This window comes from Carya illinoinensis, chromosome 8 (genome assembly GCF_018687715.1).
Source record: "Carya illinoinensis cultivar Pawnee chromosome 8, C.illinoinensisPawnee_v1, whole genome shotgun sequence".
NCBI lineage: Eukaryota > Viridiplantae > Streptophyta > Magnoliopsida > Fagales > Juglandaceae > Carya > Carya illinoinensis.
In genome coordinates this window covers 6,588,336-6,608,442 of record NC_056759.1, presented here as the reverse complement: position 1 = coordinate 6,608,442, position 20,107 = coordinate 6,588,336, and the positions used below count along the sequence as shown (strand labels likewise).

Genomic DNA, 20,107 nt, shown 5'->3' with positions numbered 1-20,107 from the left:
TCTATAGATGACATACTTATTAAAAAAAATAAAATAAATATGATTTATGAAAATAATAAATAGAATTATTCTTGTTAACAATACACAAGTTACAGTATCTAAGCTATTAAACAAAAAGTTACAGTATCTAAGGTTATATTTGGTTGTTCAACAAACTCATCTCAATTAATATTAAATTAGTCATTAATGGAATTCACTATTTTTATAATTTTACATAAAAAAATTAAATTTATTTTAACTTATTTCATATATTTCAATCTAAAAAGTTAACCCATCTAAATGAAACTCACAAAATATTACTATTTATAATTAAATTCAACTCATATTAACATCCAAACGCAACCCAATTTTAATAAAATTTTATTTTTCAGAACATATCTCTCCTGAAATTATAAAGAGTCATACTAATTACTACTTGTAATATTCAAAATGTAGCACTGTGTAACACACTATTATAGTCACAAGTGCAACACTCATATAACATTATTGGTGTGTAAATGTCTACAATACCAATCATTAAACAAGACAATTGACTTGATTTGTTGTCACTTCAACAATATCATGCAATGGTATATATAATGTATTATGAGTTGGATCTTTCATGTATAATTATTAAATATGTACCTTACAAAACTATGAATTACATATCACTTGAGAGCTACCTTAAATTTCCATACTTTCAAAACTCATAAGAGTTACAAAGGGGACCAATTGTTTGTATGTGTCCGAAAATGAAATTAAGAAATAATTTGTATAAATTCAGAGCTTATAAATCTCGTGTCGTGCTAGCTTTTTGTTTTTCAAATTAAGAAATATGAAAAACCTAATAATAATTCATAAAAAAAATTCAAACCCAATAATAGAGCACAAAAAGAGAAGAATTTAATAGCCAACCACGTGAAATTATTAATACATAAAAACATCAAAACTAAAATATGCCACGATTTACATGAAAATAACAGAAGATTCTAAAAGTCACCTACTAACGTTGCATTTCTATGATATTATTAATGAATTATATTATATATAATTATTTTTATGTATTTTTTATATATTTTATTAATGTAATTAACTGTATTATTTTTAATATAAAATAATTATTTTAATCAATCGCAAATAAAAAATATCAAAAAATAATTATACATAAAAATTTTATTAATTTATTAAGAAAAATTCTGCAAATAAATAATATTCCATTCATCAACAAGATTGAGCAGGCAGGGGCCATAATCGTAATTCGAGGAAACACAATAACTTAAGACTGAGAGCTCGATCGGTCTTTAATATCCTCTCTCTGTGGATCGACAAAGAAAAGAATCTCTTATCTTCTCGCCTTCTCTCATTCCTTTTATCCAAATTTCGTTGTCTGTCACTTCCAATCCCTCCAGTTGCTTCACGCAAAAGCTATTTCTTCTGCAACAAGCCCACCTTTTATTTATTTTTTTTTTCTGTCTTATTTTTCCGATTTAAGGGCTTCCTGGATTCGGATCTATAAGACTTTTATATAATTCCCCGACCGATCCCGACCATTTCTCGTTCAGGAATTTACCTGGTCGGAATTGAGTTCCGGAATCCTTGATCTTGGGAATCTCGTGGGAGAGGTCCAGGAACTGAGGTGAAACCTTCTGCTTCCGTCTGTGATCGGTGAGTAAGAGCTATTGATCGCTGATCTCTGTTTAACTTCCAAAGCTTTTGGAGGCTTTTAGGTGTGGTTACGGGTTTTGATTTATTTATTCTATCTGGATGATTCTCTAGAACTTCTAACTGACTGATACCATTCGAGAACTCAAAAAAATTCCACAGAGAGAGAGAGAGAGAGAGATGCCACTCCGAAAGTTTTGTGTCTGTTGGTTTCCGAGAAAGAGGAAAAGGAAAAAAAAAAAAAACAGACAAGGAAAAAAGAGGACAACATATGGGTTCATCTGTGATTGGTGGCTTTTAGTATTTCTAAGTAAGGAAAACCCGACATACGAGGACAGATACTGTATTTTTTGCCTTAATTACTTGCAGCGAGGCCAAGTATGAATACATTTGTTTTGAAACCATCCTTTTTTTTTTTTTTTTTTTTTTTTTTTATTTTTTTTTTATTTTTTAAATTTTTTATCGAGTTATGCGTATCAAAATCTTGCTCTCTGTTTTCCCCTTACGATAAAGTCGTAAGATCACAATTCTTTTTATTGGATTCATTTTAGTAGGCCGAAGGAGGGAATATGGGGTCTCTGCAAGGACCAGTTGTTTGCCCCACAGTTCGAGCAAAGCAAGTGGGGTTTTACGCTCTGCCAATGATTGGTCCTTTCCCGAAGGCTAGGCTGTTTGGGAGTGAATTCTGGGGATTCAAAGGGATCAGTTATAGAAAGACTAAATTGGGGAATCTTTCTCACCAATTACACGTGCAAAAGGGCAAGACGGTGCATTGTTGTTATGGTTCATCCTCCAATGGGAATGGAAGCACCTCGGAGAACTTCAATGAAAACGACGAAGACTACATAAATTCTAGCGTGATTGAAGCTGGTAAGCTAAGCCAGTGGTTAGTTCACGTCTTTAACGCTAATGGATTTTCAGAACTCAATTTGTTTCTTATTGCTGATATATGTTGGGGTTTTTTTTTTTGTGAAAAAAATAAAAATAAAAAGAATCGGTTTTGCTTCCAAATTCTGTTCTTATAAAACAACTATCTGCGTCAGAACTGGTAATAAATAATAGAGTGTTACAAGGATTTTCCTGTCATTTGATGGTTAATGCTCCATTTTTTTAGTATCTGTTTTTGGGTGTTCCATACAGTTGAGGTGAAGAGTGGAGCAGATGGTTTCATGATCAAAATGAGGGATGGAAGGCATCTAAGATGTGCCCACAACAACCCTCAGGGTGGGCATTTGCCAGATTATGCTCCACATCCTGCAATTGTGTTGAAAATGGAAGATGGGACCGGTCTTCTTCTTCCAATAATTGTTTGTATGTTCATCTTGCTTCTGATTCGTTCTAGAATAATTTTTTCACTTAAATTATATCAGATGCTCCCTTAGTTTTTCATTTTGAAAGTTGTGATTTGCCTTTAATTGCAGTGGAGATGCCGAGTGTGTTACTCATGGCAGCCGTACGCAATGTTCCAGTAGTATGTTTCAATTCATACCCCCTCACTTATACTTTCTTACCTCTTTTTTTTTTTTTTTTTTTTTTTTTGTTTTCCCATTCCCAGTGGTGTTGAACTGTCAAATCCTGAATTAAGCAGAATCTTTTGGTTTTGTGTCTAACATGTGGTTATGTTTGTCAGGCAAGACCCACACTGTATCAAGTGGTTAAGGAGATGATTGATAAGATGGGCTATGAAGTACGTGTGTGTTTGTTTATAATCCTCTTTCAATCAGACTATAACATTTCAAACGTACTTTCTTAATATTCTTATATACTAAGAGAGTGTATATGGATTGATTTCTGCAGGTCAGACTCGTTAGAGTTACTCGGAGAGTGCATGAGGCATATTTTGCTCAGTTATATCTTACCAAGGCAATATAGACTATACCCTTGTACTCTGGTTGCCCTTTTTTATTCTTCTCATTTGGAGAAAAAATAGGGGGAGGGAGGATTGCTAAATTATACAACCATTGATTTTTAGAAAGTGTCTGGTTACACTTTTCAATGTTGTAACAGGTAGATAATGGAACAGAGTGTATTAGTTTTGACCTTCGGCCTTCAGATGCCATCAACATTGCAGTCAGATGCAAGGTACTCGCATTTTGTTATTCATTAACTTTTTTCTCTTTATGGTTTTTTCAGTATTGGAACTTAGTATTATTTTAGTAAGTGATCTACAATTGCATAAAATGCTTCTTGAAACATCATGAACAATATGTCAACAGAAATTGGAATGTACATAAATGAAGGTTTGTTATGTCAGGGAAAGTTTCATTTACCCCAAGATGCTGCTCTGAATTATGAATTTTCATTTTCCAACATAGTAATAACCAGGAAGAGGGATGATAAGGAGGGTCAATTTAATTTTTCCTAGGAACATAATAATGCAACAGTTCAACCAAGTGTGACTGTGACTGTCTGCTTCTACATTAAAATCTGGCTAATATAATGACATTATGGTGCAATACAGTGCGTTGTATGCATGAGTCTGGAGATATGGGTTATAATTTTGGTGTTTTTGGCGACTTTTAGTTCTTAGCTCACAAACTGCTTCATACTGAGGATTGCTGGATAGGGCATGTGTTCTTGTGTTGATAGTGTTTGGCTGCCTCAAATGTGGTGTGTGGGGGATTTTTGGACCCAAAAGTTTGTGAAGGTCTTTGAACTTGGAACCTTCTGCATGTAGTCTGAAGTCCTTATACATGATAAACCAAGATTTAGATGGTTCCTTACTTAGATGTTTGTGTATTTACCTATATATCTGGTGGCTTGGGCCTAGCACATTATTTTATAATGTCTGATTGACCGCCTAGTATGGGAGCTCATTTTGTCACAATATGTTTTGTAAGTAAATATTGAAATTGTGCTAGAGGTCTATTGCTGATGCGGGTCATTGTGGCTTCATGATTTTCTGAGGTGTACTTCTGCAAGCTTTAGAATGGCCATGTTGAGATATGAAGGGTCTAAATGCCTAGTAATGGATTAATGATCGGCTGCCCTTTTGTTTTTCATTTGCAGGTGCCAATTCAGGTTAACAAGTACTTGGCATATAGTGATGGAATGAAAGTCATTGAATCTGGCAAGCTGTTAATGCAAACCCTAGCCTCAGATGGTTTATTATTTACTGAAATGGATCGGTAAATCTTATGATTACGAAGGATTTTTCCTTATTTTCTTTGATTGGGAGTGAATTGATGTGCTGGATGTCTAGACAAGTTGCGTTCTGGGTGTTTTGTTTGGACTGTTTTAGCTATACTGTTAAAATGTGTTTTTCTTTTTGTGGATTTGGGTGAGTTTTCTTTTATCCAACCTGACAGCTGTTATCTATTAGATGATTTTTAGCCTGAGTTTTACATTGATCCACTCTTTTGTCATAAATTCTGAAAGTTGATTAATGAGAGTTGAAGATGATATGGTTTCAGGCCAAGTGGTCAACCATGCATTGAAACAAAGGAGTTTGATCTTGTGCGCAACATGCTGATTGCTGTCGTTGAAGAACGCTATAGAGATGCTGGTATTTTTTTCCTCTGCTTGGAATTTGGCCCCTTTTTAAATAGAAAAATTCTATTATCGAGCCGGTGTGTAGATTACACTTAGTAAAATATTTACATGACATAATTTGATGTGGATTTAAAACTTGAATCTTACAAATTAAATTTTGCAATTTAAGTGATGTGGATGGTGTCGACTTGAGAATAGAATGACTCTTTTAGATAAAAAACTTATTTCTCATGTTTAATTGAAGTCATGAGCTCAAACTCACAGCAGGTTTTGAATCATAGCCTGTGATATTAGGTACAACATTGTGCTATATGCTAGTGAGGAGGATCAAGTTGTGGGTCTTAATTTTAATAACTTTAATCTGCGACAATTAGCTACGGGCCATCATTTGGAAGGGAACGGGTCATATTGTGTCCAGTCATTTTCAATTAAACAATATATTCAGTTTTTTTACCTTCTGAATGTTAATTTTTTCAAACAGAAGATAGTGAAGTGCTTCTAGGGCAGTTCAAGGACTGAATCAGTATGGAAAATTTAAAAATAATAAGATGTATTTTGTTAGGTAAGAATGATGCTATACTTATCCTGATCCCACCCATGGCCCATGGGCAGTCTGGCTGGTGGTTTGGTCTTTCAAAATTTCTTGAGCATCGTTTGTGAATTATAATGGAATGATATAATCCCCATATTCATTGCCCCTTCCCTTTCCCCCAGAAGAAAACTGTTGAACTACCTTGTTAGTGTTAAGAGGATTCAAATTCTCATGATTTTGATACTTTTATTTACAGCTCAGTGGCGCGACAAACTCAGTCAATTTCGGGCTAAAAGGAACTTAAATAACAGGTATGTAACTCGCCATTACATCGCTTCAGTTGGAAAATTACTTGCTGATTGCTGTATCGTTACAACTACGATATTGAACTGACAAGTCATTAAATATTTCTTTCAGCTCTTGGACAGTATAATCTGCACATAAAAACATTGTTATCCAAAGTTGTTGAGGTCCTCAACACGAAAATGATACCTCTCATCCCTTCTATCTACAGGAAGCTTGTGAATATATATGTAAATACAAACTTTAAATGCAAATGTAGTACTTGTTGAACATGTGGGACTGGTTGACTCTGCATATTATTTGTGTCTGGTGGTTTCGAAGCTAATGGAACTGTTATGAGGATGCACAGTTTCTTGTCACCAGCGTATTGCTGGGCTGTGCTTTGATGTTGGGCAAAAGCAGCAGCTGTATAGGATGTTTAGCTGCACATTGTTCATTAATTTGATGAATCGTTTCGTTTACATTATTTCTTTTCTTTTTTACTTTTTTAGTTTGGTTGTTCCTGCATATATACATGATGGCAGATGCCTGTGTGCTTGACCAATTCTATTGGGAATAGTATAGAGAGAAAAGAGGAGATTTCTGGGAAGTAAAAACAATGAAGATTATTTTGGAGGAAGGAGAGAGAGGATGGAAATGTGCAGTTGGGTAACAGTTTAGTGAAAAATATTGAAGATTTTTATAATTTTACTTATGAAATTTTTTACCTATAAGCCTTCAGAACACTGTTTGAAATAATTAAATTTTACATCCAATAGATATTATTAATTTTAAAAACTCTATTCGGTCGCTCAATTAATTTTATTTCAAAATCAAAGACATGGCTGTTGGATTAGATCAAACAATTTTACGAGAAGATCCTGTAATTGGCAGATAGATTGGTTGGATTAATGTTTAATCTAGTTGTTACGAGAAGATATTTTAACCATTTTAATTTAAATATTAGCAAAAATATGCCATATTTTAATTATGATTTTAATTACGATTACAATGACCAGTAAAATGTTCGATTTAGTTTGGAAGAAGAAAAATAATAATTGTAGTTATACCACAAGTATTGCACAATTAATTTAAAAAAAATAAATAAATACAATATTTTTATAAAAAAATTAATTTTTTAATAATGAATCTATTCTTTATTAACATTACTCTTTTGTATTTTGACCATTTATTCCAAAATTTCAGTACTAATAAAAATATTTAGTACTATGGTCATAAAAAGAGTTTATAAAAATAAATATATAAAGTGACATAATTTTATATAATATATTAAATTTATTTTATAATAAAAATAATTTTATGATTTAATATATCATATAAAATTATATTAATTTGTAAATTTAATTTTATAAGATATATTTAAGACTAAATTATTAAAAAATACTAATTCTATTTTTAATTTTTTACGTTATTTACAATCAAAAGATAAAATTAGAAGGGACGCCGACATCCCCTCTGCTCTCCACTCAGTTTCCCGCCATCAGTCAATTGGACCGACGCACTTTATTGACACGTGGAACGTTTCTCAACGTATAAAAACCACCGAGGAAGACTTACCCGCGTAACGTCTGTTTAGCATGTACTGCCCTACGGCGTCACCTTGTTAGCGTCTCGGAGTCATTTTACGCTGATGAGAAGAATTATTCATTTTCTGCATATCGATAACCTAAAAAGTCTTTGAATAGTATTCCTCAAAGATCGGCACCGTGCTTTGACCTTCCTCGCTCTGACCGATTAACAACGTATCGGTCTCATCTATCCCGGGTTTTGTCTCATCGGATTTTTGTTCTTCATGCTCTGTTCTGTTTCTGCTTCGACTTAGAATTCGAATTCCTTACCCCATTGCGTTAACATGTCGGGTCCGCTCGATCGCTTTGCGAGGCCTTGTGAGTCGATAAACTAACTTACTTTACCAACTTCTTTCCTGATCTCCCCTGGTTTTCATCTGTCTCTTGAAATCTGAATCTTCTCTTATACTTAAATTGGCTAGTTTTGTGGCTTACTTAAATTGGCTAGTTTTGTGGCTTACAGTTGTCGGTCTTGGCCTGCTTGACCTTGTGATCGCATGAAGAAATCGAAAAAAAAGTAGAAATTAGGGTTTATCTTGAACAAGTAATGAATTTATATAGCAAGTCTATTAGAAATTGAATAGGACCTGAGTTTTGTCTTTATTGATGTTCCTTTAGGTTTTGAGGGGTTCTCTGGCCACGACGAAAGAAAAGAACGGAAATCAGACTTCGAAAACTCGGAGGATGACAAGAGGACGAGAATCGGTAGTCTGAAGAAGAAAGCAATCAGTGCGTCAAGCAAATTCAGACATTCTCTTAGGAGGAAGAGCCGGAAGAAGAGTTCTAGTCGAACTAATTCCGTTTCAATCGAGGATGTGCGGGATCTTGAGGAGCTTCAGGTCGTAGATTCATTTCGGCAGGCACTTATCTTGGACGAATTGCTTCCTCCGAGACACGATGATTACCATATGTTGTTGAGGTGACGTTCCTTTGTTTCGCGTTATGCGTAATGAAAGATCTTTTCTTGTATAAGTTCTGCAGTCTCCTGGTTCAGATTTGGGCTTTATTACTGTTTGTGTCTGCTTTTAGCTTCTCTATGGACTGATCAATTTGAAAACTTGGCCTTAGTTTCCATCTATTTATACTACTGGAACCTGAATAAATCTAAGTGGCATTAATGTCCCCAGTTTAAGCTAGTTGATTTGTTTCCAAAACATGACGGCGGCCTTCAAACTTTAAAGATCTCTGTTTTTAATTTCTCAGTCTGGCTGTATTATCTAGATGTGGGCTTTTGGCCGAAAGTTCCTGAATGCAGGTTTCAACCACTATAAATTCGTGTATAATCATGTCCTGTTCTGTAATTATCTTATAATTCAATATCTTAGATGTGAAGACATTGATTTATTGAATGAAATATGCTTCATGTTGTTACATATAACTCATACTTGACTTCAACTAGTATGCTTTGGTGTCGCTCACCCAGAAAAGAGAGAAGAAGAGAAGAGGGAAAAGGGGGGGGGAGTTGCTTTGGTGTCACTCACCTAGAAAAGAGAGAAGAAGAGAAGAGGGAAAAAGGGGGGGGGGGGGGGGGGGGGGGGGAGAAAAAACAACCATGAGTCGGTGCATATTGGTGTTTATTGAGCAACCGAAATAAAATTTTTGGAAGTAGTATTTGCAGGTCCAGCTAAAGCAATTTGTATAATTTTTGCCTCATGGAAGATAAGATATTGCAGGTCCAGCTTATAATGCACATGGGTACGGTATTGATTGTCCAGCTTTATTGTTGCAGATTCTTGAAAGCAAGAAAGTTTGACATTGAGAAGGCAAAGCACATGTGGGCCAACATGATTCACTGGAGGAAAGACTTTGGTACAGACACAATTTTGGAGGTAAATGTTTTTCCTTCAGTTCAAGGCTATGTTTCTGACCCGTACTGTGGATTTTAAGGTAAGTATTGAGATAGGTCTTCCTACAAAAGTCTGACACGATGCTTTATTCACTTAATTTATCTTTTCAGGATTTTGAGTTTTCTGAGTTGAACGAAGTTCTACAATACTACCCTCAGGGTTATCATGGCGTAGACAAGGAAGGAAGACCTATATACATTGAGAGACTGGGAAAAATTGATCCCAACAAGCTTATGCAAGTGACAACTATGGATCGGTATGTGAGATACCATGTACAGGGGTTTGAACGGAGTTTTGCAATTAAGTTTCCAGCCTGTTCTATTGCTGCAAAGAGACACATTGATTCAAGTACAACAATTTTAGATGTTCAAGGAGTGGTATGTTTGCTAATTTATATTAATATCTGAAGTTTTCCTAGCACCATTTTTTTCCTTGTGTTATAATATTGTAGTGACAATCCTCTGTTTCCTGTTCAATTTATTTTCACTGCAGGGTTTTAAAAACCTAACCAAGTCTGCAAGAGAACTCATCACACGGCTGCAGAAGATTGACAATGACAACTACCCTGAAGTATGTAGTTTCATTTGTCAATATATTTGAAATACTTTCCGGTACTTACAGGATATGAATTATGACAGGCTTGCGTTTTCTTTTAACATGTAAACCACATCTCGACAGACGCTTTTTCGAATGTTTATAATTAACGCCGGTCCTGGTTTTAAGCTGCTCTGGAGCACTGTGAAAACTTTTCTTGATCCCAGAACAACCACAAAGATTCATGTACGTTCAAGGATTTAAATTTGTACCTTTTTAATATCCTTTAAAGTGTTTACTGTTTACGATTATCAGAATTATCATAAATTACCTGAGAGTGGGATTTTCTCACAGGTTCTTGGCAACAAGTACCAAAGCAAATTACTTGAAATAATTGATGCAAGGTGATTAGACTTATTGGTTTTGGATGTGGTGCATTTTCCTTTTCAGTTTTATGATCATGAATAAAAAAGTTTTTATTTTGGGACTTGTATAGTGACTTGCCAGAATTTCTGGGTGGTAGCTGTACATGTGCCGACCAGGGAGGATGTATGAAATCAGACAAAGGGCCGTGGAATGATCCAAACACATTGAAGGTTTAGTGCTCACTCTATATTGTTGAACTGTTCTGTTGCTAGCTTTTGTTTCAGTAGATCTGCTAGTTATCTTAGTGGCAACATATATGGCTTAGAAAAGTAATTGCATTTGTAGATGGTTCTTCGCGGTGAAGCACGATGTTCTAGACAAATAGTAACTGTTACAAACTGTGAGGGGAAGATAGTTTCATCTGATAAGCCACATTATAACATGGTATGGTCTACTCCCTTGACGTTGAGTTTTGTTTATACAATTAGAGTTCAGTCTCTGTTCTCTAATCCTAGTTTTATCATGTTGGCAACTCAGATAAGAAGTAGTGATGCATCTACTGCAGAGTCAGGATCTGAAATGGAAGAAATGACCTCACCTAAAGCAAGTAGGAGCTATTCACAACCAATGTTGACTCCTGTCCGTGAAGAAGTAAGTGTTTATAAAATATGTTCATCAAGAATGATTGGAAGGAGGCACATCTGGATCAGTTTGATGAGGGATAAACCCTTATTTTTTAATCTTTTTTGAGATGATAGTTTGATTTATTTTAAACTGAATATTATATAAGCAGTCAATTATTCTTGCTTTACTTGAAATTCACATTTATATACCTTTATTCAACTTTTCTTATTTTTTCTATATGTTTCTTAATTAAAAAAGCTTCTAGTGGCTCAGTTTTTTTTTTTTTTACAAAAACTAAAAGCTTCTATTGAGTATGGCTCAAATTGTAGAGTTGGTTATCATTCGCTTTAGGTTGGAAGAGCCTAACATCAGGATAACGGAGAATTTGTATTCAAGCCTTCTCTTTAATAAACTTCATATCTATCATCCTATTTTATTCCCTTGTCCATTTCTTAGGCATATTTTACTCATTTATTATTGGGTCCGAACACTTTTTTTTTTTTTTCTCTTTTCCTTTTTCTTATTATAAGTATTTGGTATTTATTATAAGTACTTACAATGCTTTAATGTTGCATGACATCATTAGGAGGGAAATTTAGTGAAATGCTAGTATTGGATAGTGAAACTTCAACTCAAATTTGGTATGCTCTGGTGTTTATTCAGGCTAGAATTGCTGTTAAGGGGAGCAGTGGTGGTGGCGTTTGGGAATATGATGAACACGTTCCCATGATTGACAAGGCTGTGGATGTGGGATGGAAGAAACAAGTATCACTTCTAGAGTCAAGTGCGTCTGGAGGTTAGATAGTTTAATTGCACATTTATTGAACTATTTCTTGTATAGCCTGGTTTTCATATGTTATCATTGTCAATTCCACATCTGTTGCAACGGTAGTATCTGTTGCATAACATATCATTACTACTGGAAAACTTTATAGAGATACATTCTTGTCGTATCCTGTTGATGCCTCCTAATGTGAAATGGTGCTGGCTTGTTTAGATAATTTGGACACAGTTTTCATACTTTCTTTGGGTTGATTTCCTTAACATTTTTAGATGTAAAGATCACTGATTCTAGCGGGCATGGATGTTGCATACACTATTGGGAAAAAATGCTTGAAATTGAGTCCAAAAGTGGGGTCTTTATACCTATTGAAATGAATTGTAGGGACATCTTCTTTTCCAAGTATGGAAAAAGCTCCAGAAAGAATCCAAACTCAAATCTGGGCTGCAGTGGTGGCCTTCTTCCTTACCCTCATTACCCTATTACGCTCAGTGGCGTTCCAGGTGACTAAGAAACTTCAGAAAACTGTGTCTGATTCTATCTGCGACATTTGTGACCTGACAGTTGAATTACTGTAGGAGAAGTGTCATCCCCCTTCTCCTGCTCCAGGTTTTGCTGATGCAGCAGACCTTCTCTCATCTGCTTCGAAAAGGCTGGGCAAGCTTGAGGAGAAAGTAGATATGCTGCTGGCAAAGCCATTTGAGATGCCTTATGAGAAAGAGGAGTTGCTGAATTCTGCTGTTTGTCGTGTGGATGCGTTGGAGGCTGAGCTTATTGCAACAAAAAAGGTGACTATATCCTCTCGTTTGATAATCTCAACGCAACCCAATGACAGTAGTGTGGTTTTCATCTCTTTACCGTAAAAAACTAGCTCTGTACCAAAATCTTCATAAGTTGACTTATGAGTCTAGCTCGCATTTGCATAACTAGTATAATATTTTATGTTTGTTCGTGTCTTTTAAGAGCTGTGGTCTGCTATCGTGAGCCTTAGGTAAAGCAAGACATCAGTTGATTTTGACCTGAGTCTATATTTAAGTCCCCTCCAACCCCTAGGACAATATAACTCCCATATATAGTAGACTGTCTAAATTAGTTTGGATTGAAGCGTTTATTTCTGCAGCAATTGCATATGGTGACATGTACTTTTATGTGGTAGATTGCCAGTTGGGTTAAACAGTTAAAACTTTTAAAGGTGCCTATCTGCTGATAGTTGCTCAACATTCTTGAATCTCCTAGCGAATTCTTAATTTTTTGTAAATGGCTTATGGCGTTGATAATGTTTGGCATTAGCCTAGGTTTTCAATGAGTACATTTCAGGGACTTCGCTGACAAAATGTTCCCCAATGCGTGGCTGATCTTATTGCCTGCCTTTTTCAGTCGCTTGTTATTTTACCTGGGATCTCATATGATTCTTCCTGATTAGGCTTTGCATGAAGCTTTAATGAGGCAGGAAGAACTTCTGGCATACATAGACAGACAGGAAGAAGCCAAGTTTAGGGTAAGCTTAAGATTTTAATTCTGTGTACCCTATAATTTTTTTTTTCCCCATACCTCTTCTGCTTTCTGAAGATTACGTTTATATCTGCGTCCCTCAGAAGAAGTCTTGCTGGTGAAAAGGAGGTTCCTGTACAGGAGGAAGTATGTGGTGGTATGTTATCTCCACTTCGTTCATGTGCTTTGTATAGTTTGAAAGAGAGTTGGGTCTTCCAGAACCAGAGCGATTTTTAAATGAATTAATATATTCGAAGCTATTATTTTGTGTTCTCTTTGAGCTTTTTCTTTTTTCATCTGTATAACTAATGTGCTCTCTATGTAAAGTAGATTGTCTATAATACAAATAGAAAATTACTGTTTTTCAACATGAGTTTTGTCGTCCCGATTCCCACCAACTATTGTGTCTCATGTTAAGTAGATTTTCCATAGCTTGAGAGATCATTAACGCTAAGCTGGACTTTCCCGTACCGGGTGCTCCTTCCATGCAACAAATATTCACGTCTCCTTGCCTTGCCTGCTTTACTCTACTCTTTCCTCGTAAACCTATTAACGTTTCTTCGCATCCAGGTAGGTTGCATTGTGTCAAAAAAGTGGCAGCTACTGATAGGATCATAGAATGTTATCTGCAACATTTCGGTTTGGGACGAGGGCTCCAGTGGCTATTTTAGGGGTAGAGAACTGTGAGGGTTTTGAGAAAGAGGGAATTGGGCAATGAAGATAGAACTCTCTTCATGTGGCCTGTGCTTGTGACCTTATTGGGGCCTAAGACTCATTGAAGGGCCCACTAAAAATATGAAACAGATGTGTTATGTAATATAATTGGCTAGATTGAAGGCTGTGTAGCATATGCTTCCATGATAGCTCACTCTATCATAAAATGGGCTTTTATGGTGAACTCGGATCCATTCCCAATTAAATTATGACTGTTTTTATTTTTATTTTTATTTTTGCATTTTTTACCTTTTTATTAGCCAAAGCATAAGAAAATTAACGCAGAGAGGAAAAAGTCAATATCTTTCTCAAACGTCCAAAGAAAAAAACAAAGCAAAAATAATTAAGATTATTTAATATCGTAAAAAAAATAAAGAGGAAATAATTAGATTCATTTAAAGAATGAAAGGAAAAAAAAAAACAAACAAACAAACAGGTGTTATATAGCTGTCCAAAAGTGATCGCACTAACTCTAACGTGTAACCATCGCTTTAATACTCTTTCCTGGGGATCTCTTTTTTAAGTCTCTTTCGTCGGACATCACAAGTTTATTTCATGTTGATATCACATCGATTCATCGATTAAGATGGACTAAACATTATTAAGAGGTCAAAAATGTCCAAATTGTGACTACTCACACTTGTCGGAAATCTGCACACATCCCCCTCCAAATTTATATATTAGAAGATCGGAAACAGGAAAAATCACGTCCCACTGGTCCACAACACCAACACTAGTTGTTAAGATTTAGATTACAATGGCGTTGCATGCCTTTATATCTCATGTCACCTCATTGTATTGTCGCAATGCTAGGGATCACCCAGCGGGATCCCGTTGCCCAGTTTCGTTAAGAGTATTTTTTTTTTTTTTTAAATTCACATCATTTTTTTAAAACTTATAAATATTTTCTTTTAAAAAAATTCACAGTATATAATATTTCCTTAACCATTAACTAAAATTGGAGTGGGAGCTCCAAGCGAATCCCAACAGATCCCTAGTGGTGTCCTTTCTACCTTTAGTTGTATGAATTAATTAAATAGCAGTACTACTCTGCCACTCAGAGTGCATAGTTTATTTTGACCGCATACACACTTTTTTTTTTCATATTTTTTAATATACTTAAATATTTTTAAAAAATTAAAAAAAAAATCATTACACTTTCTTAATTACTAAATAAAAAGATTTTTTTTTTTCTTTTTTGTGACTAGAGGTCATTTTGAAGGGGCACGGCTAGAGGATATACAAGCATTTTTCTTAATTAAAAGTTGTATGTGTAGCTTACTTTGTCCCGTCAACTGTCATAAATATATATACATATATATATATATATATATATATATTATTTGAATTTCTTTTACGAATGATGTCGTCCTAGTACGGTAAGTTGTAGTATTTATACGTAATTTTGTAAGTAGAAGTTTTTCTTTTATAATAATACTATATACCACACCATTATCTTATTTACATCTTATTATATGATATGGTATATTTATTACCATTTGATGATAAAGAAGTATGTAATAAATGATTATTTAATAATGATAAATATATCACATCTTATTTAGTGAGATGTAAGTTAGATGGTAGTATGATGTATAAAATTTTCTTATTTTTAAATATCAAAATTTGACACATTATATTAAGTAATGCTATACAACATACCACAATTCTACTTTCATGCCATTATATAAGATGTGGTTATTTATCACTATTAAATAATAAAGAATTATCCAACATAGAATTATTCAATAATGATAATGATGCCATATCTGATACAATAAGATCGAAATAAGATAATAATGTGATGTATAAAATTTTTTAATTATATTTAGGTATTATTTGGCCATTTGAATTTTTTATCTCAAACACAAAATTCTCATTTCATCAGTATAACTTTCTTAAATCTTCATACAAAATAGAGCACTGCTACACAGTAACCCCACACCCAACACACCAGTGTAAAATAACAAAGGATAAAATAGTAAATTCACTTTTTTCAATAGTGTAAAAAAGTATGAGGCTGTTGTGTAGATTTATTTTATAAAATATAATAAACAATTTAACTTTTTCTAAACTTTTTTAAATTTTAAAATAATAATAATATTAAAATATAATATTTTAATATTTAATCTAAGAATTTAAAATTCTTATCTAAAAATTTTCAGTAATTAAGTAGAACCTTACTCGTGTCAACTACCACCACCTGATTTTAAATCTAACGGTCAGCTTATTAGCATTAAACGCCAACCTCACGTTGTTGGGTAGAGGAGTACGAAACTCGTAGAAAGACAGGACACACAGGCAGTTAAGCAGCTACTTTGGAGCTCGGTACACGTCAGTCAAATAAATGAGTCTAGCCATAGTGTATGGTGGAGCGGGCTGTTAGTCTGAACTACGTTATCTTTCCAAACGATGAAGTGGATTTAATTTATAAATAATAATATTTTATAAATTTTTTATGATTCTTTTGAATTTAAATAAATAAAAATATATATTTAAATATATAAAATTTATTGAAATGGTTTAATTTTTTATAAAAAATTAAAAAAATATAGATCTCATCAATAATTAATTTAAAATAAATCGAGATGATTCTATCATCTAAACATAACTTGAGTAGGCAATCATAATCTTTCAAATTTTTTTTCTAATTTATATTCTCTAGATTTTTTTTAATTATTTGTAAATAGAAAATGGTCTCTCAAAAATATTTATAATTCCTGTATGCTTTTTAAAATTTCAATATAAATAAAAATGCCACTCTTTAATTTTTTTTTTTTTTTAAATTGTCCCAAAACTTTGTATAATCTGTATATACAAAAACCCTCTCCCAGGCACGTTGCTCGTGTACGGGGAATCTCTTAGTTGATGAGAGGGCTGTCCAAAAATAAATTGTTGGTATTTTTTAATAAATAATATTTATTAATAATGTTTCTTTTGTGATCATTATCAACGTTTTATTTTAAGAGTCATTACTGTTGATTTCCTTCAATTTTTTATTTTTCTTTTAATTTTTTGAGGAAGACTTGGGTAACCATTGACTTTAACATTCAAGGTAGTAACGTTTACTATTAATGTTGGTTGCATTTATTTCCTTTAACCGCTCGGGTGTACAAAAGACATTACTCATTATTTGTCCTTTCATTCAATAGCCCAGCCCAGCGGAGACTTTTGAACAAAAACGAACAGTCAGTCAACTTTTGTTAAAAGAGAAATATTTTTTTATAGTCGGTAAATATAGTCGGTGTGCAGTCATGAAAAAAAAAAAATAAATTAATACGAAACCTACATGAAAAAAAAAATTATTTTTTAATTTTTTTTATTCATGTAGATCCTCCTAAATATAAAAAAAAAAATTTTATAATTTTTTTTATTCATTCTATATAGGTAAATGCACATCAATTATATTTGCCGACTGTATCTAAAGCTCTTGTTAAAATGGTTTTTTACATTACCATACGCTACCGAATGCAATAATTATAAAGTTATTGTTTATATGTCCATCTGTGCTATCGCTCGTTCTAGTGTGTTGCGTCTTTCTTTCACGTGGGGGAGTTGGTACCATTATTTTAAATTTTGTACTGTACTGATCACAGGTCTAATATAGAAATTTTATTTATTTTATACCGATTTAAATACCCGCCGTATCTGTAGTATTGGTTGATATTTTAGACTTTATTTTTTTTTAATTTTTTTCAAATTATAAGTTTATTTTTTAATTTTTAATTCAGATTAGATTATTTATAATTTATATATATATATTTATGTATAATTTATTTATATACAAACTATTATTTTAGAATATAATTTATATATATTTATATATATAATTTATTCATATATCGACTATCCTGAAATGGTATACAAAACGATATTAGTACCGAAATATTTCATTTCAGTATTTTGACCGATACTGCATCTGGCACGGTATTCAAAATATTGGTTGGTAGACATATTTTTTAGAGTATTTTTTTAGATAAAAGTGAGGTTTTATTTGAGTAGAATTTTAGACTTAACTACTTATATAGAGTTAGTTTGGACTATATGACGAGCAGTTGAGTTATTATATTTTGAAAAAGTTAAATTAAGAAGAGTTCTGCTATACTAGCTGTTGAATCTAAAGTTTTAAGTTTTGTATAATTATATATCTACACATAGATTTTGATGATAACAAATGAATTTAAAGAATAAAGGAGTCTCAAGCTTAAGTTGTCTATACAATGAAATCAAGCACATCAAGGAAACAAGCATAAGCAAGAAGGGAACAAATTTACATTAAAGTCATAGAATAATGTTGTAAATCTCTTAAAAATTTGAAATTAAGATTAAGACTCAAAATTAATATTTTATCATAAAATATTAAAATACATTTTCCACATATGCATGAATATTTTAAAAATTATGAAAGATGATTGATTGTCATCTTTCACATGTGCATGTCTTGATTAAAAGTTTGAATTTTGAAAATATTAAAGATGATTGATTGTCATCTTTCGCATATACATGTTTTATTTGAATATTTTCAAAAGTGATTGATGCTTTTTTTACTTATGAAAAAGGTAAATATTTTTATTTGAAATATTTAAAAAGCAAAATGTACTCCTTTTGTTATATGTAAAAAGTACAAAGATTAGATTTGAATTTTTTGAAAAGTAAAATGTGCTCCTTTTGTCATATGTAAAATGTAAAAAGATTAGATTTGAATTTTTTGAAAAGTAAAGTGTGCTCCTCTTGTCGTATGTCAAAAGTAAAATATTAGATTTGAAATTTTTGAAAAATGAATGATGTTTTTTTTTTACAATTAAAAAAGAAGAACATTTTATTTGAATTTTTTGAAAAAGTGAATGATGTTGTCTTTGACATGTGAGTCTTTTTAAATTTAAATATGAAATCTCATATGCTTATAAATAGATCATTTGAGAGCTTCACATTTATAGCACCTAGAGCATACAAAATTCATTCAAAACTTTCATTTTCTCTTCTCTAAACATTGAGCCTTAATATTTGTTCATTTTGAAATATATAGTTTGCACTATATTGTTCTTATTTCACTAATTGAAGAGTGTTTTCTAATAACCTATTCACTATCTGCCCTTGTATCACTAAAAGGATGTGTATAACTCTTGTGCATGTAAAAAGTGTTCTACACAGGGAATAGTTGAATCACTACGTGTAAGGTGATTGCAAGTGTAGAGGGTGTTCTACACGGATCTTTTGTAGCAGTGTTATTCAAATGTGTAATAGGTTTCTATCTCCAAGTAAAGGAGGTTGAATAGTGAATTTGAAAATTCTCAAGGGGTAGCTTGAGGCGAGGACGTAGGTAGTAGGGTTAAACCTCGTTAACATACTGACTTTGCTTCTCTTTTACCCTTACTCTTTACATTTATCGTTATTTCATATTTTGTTTATATTTTATATTATATATTTGATTTATAATTGTAATTTTTTTAATACAACTCAATTCACTCACTCTCTTGTATTAGTCATATGGGCAACACTAGTTAATTTAAGACTTTGTATAGTATAGATAACTTGAATTCTTAAAGAAAGTAGGATTTCTGTGGCTCAACCCAAACTGACTTCATTTTAATTTTAATTGTATTTTAGTTTTTATTACATTATTATGTAATTTCACTAATATAAATAAATAAACAAATATTTATAGCATATCCTATAAGGGTGTTTCTAGAGCCAACCACTGGGAGCGCCCGCTAGGTTAAATTTAAAATTTTTTCTTTCACATCATTTTTTAATATTTTTAAAAATAATAACAAATTTATAATAATATTAAATAATATTTTTTTAATCACTAAAGAAAAAAAAGAAAAGAAAAAAAGAATGAGAGCTCCCTCTCCCAACGGGATCCTTAGCTTCATTCATCCTATAAATAAACAAGACAGAGAAATATAGAAATGTAACCAGAGGTTCTTGTTTCCATTAATATATAATTTCCTGACTACAACGGAATCTATGAAAAGTTCTTTTTATTGGCAATAGGAAAATCTTAGGTTGTCCCTTCAAGTGTCTGGTAGTGTATTTTGATTTTTTTTATATATTTAAAAAATACCCACTAATGAGTTTATTTATATTTTTTAACATTTTAAAAAAATTAAAATGTACTAAGGGTTGGTTTGAATTCAGATATGAGATGAGATAATTTTAGATAAAATATGAAATAAAATAAAATATTATTAGAATATTATTTATTAATATT

General features: G+C 32.6%; 2 protein-coding genes across 7 annotated transcripts; both read left to right on the top strand.

Annotated features, from left to right (window-relative positions):
* The first annotated feature begins 1,284 nt into the window (after positions 1–1,284).
* LOC122319235 (bifunctional nuclease 2) lies at positions 1,285–6,434 on the top strand. 3 transcript variants are annotated; one of them, XM_043137206.1, is made up of 11 exons: positions 1,285–1,644; positions 2,196–2,511; positions 2,782–2,952; positions 3,063–3,112; positions 3,272–3,328; positions 3,439–3,504; positions 3,649–3,723; positions 4,651–4,769; positions 5,055–5,146; positions 5,922–5,976; positions 6,083–6,434. In XM_043137206.1, exons 2-11 carry the CDS (start codon positions 2,211–2,213, stop codon positions 6,096–6,098), a joined length of 1,002 nt encoding a protein of 333 aa, XP_042993140.1. In that variant the 5' UTR covers positions 1,285–1,644; positions 2,196–2,210; the 3' UTR covers positions 6,099–6,434. The 3 variants fall into 3 exon arrangements, with proteins under 3 accessions (XP_042993140.1, XP_042993139.1, XP_042993141.1); XM_043137205.1 differs by having other exon boundaries at positions 2,193–2,511; XM_043137207.1 differs by lacking the exon at positions 1,285–1,644 and adding an exon at positions 1,659–2,019 and having other exon boundaries at positions 2,193–2,511.
* A 1,096-nt stretch (positions 6,435–7,530) lies between these two features.
* LOC122319073 (phosphatidylinositol/phosphatidylcholine transfer protein SFH8-like) lies at positions 7,531–14,120 on the top strand. Of its 4 annotated transcripts, XR_006244990.1 has the most exons (16): positions 7,531–7,854; positions 8,155–8,455; positions 9,266–9,365; positions 9,494–9,760; positions 9,876–9,953; positions 10,062–10,163; positions 10,272–10,321; positions 10,414–10,513; positions 10,629–10,727; positions 10,821–10,934; positions 11,571–11,703; positions 12,073–12,191; positions 12,267–12,476; positions 13,066–13,186; positions 13,284–13,336; positions 13,750–14,120. XR_006244990.1 is itself a non-coding variant. In XM_043136954.1 (15 exons), the coding sequence occupies exons 1-15, from the start codon at positions 7,821–7,823 to the stop codon at positions 13,299–13,301; spliced, it is 1,788 nt and encodes a 595-aa protein (XP_042992888.1). In that variant the 5' UTR covers positions 7,531–7,820; the 3' UTR covers positions 13,302–13,547. The 4 variants fall into 4 exon arrangements, 2 of the variants coding, with proteins under 2 accessions (XP_042992888.1, XP_042992887.1); XR_006244991.1 differs by lacking the exon at positions 13,750–14,120 and having other exon boundaries at positions 13,287–13,547; XM_043136954.1 differs by lacking the exon at positions 13,750–14,120 and having other exon boundaries at positions 11,571–11,691; positions 13,112–13,186; positions 13,284–13,547.
* Positions 14,121–20,107: the final 5,987 nt, after the last annotated feature.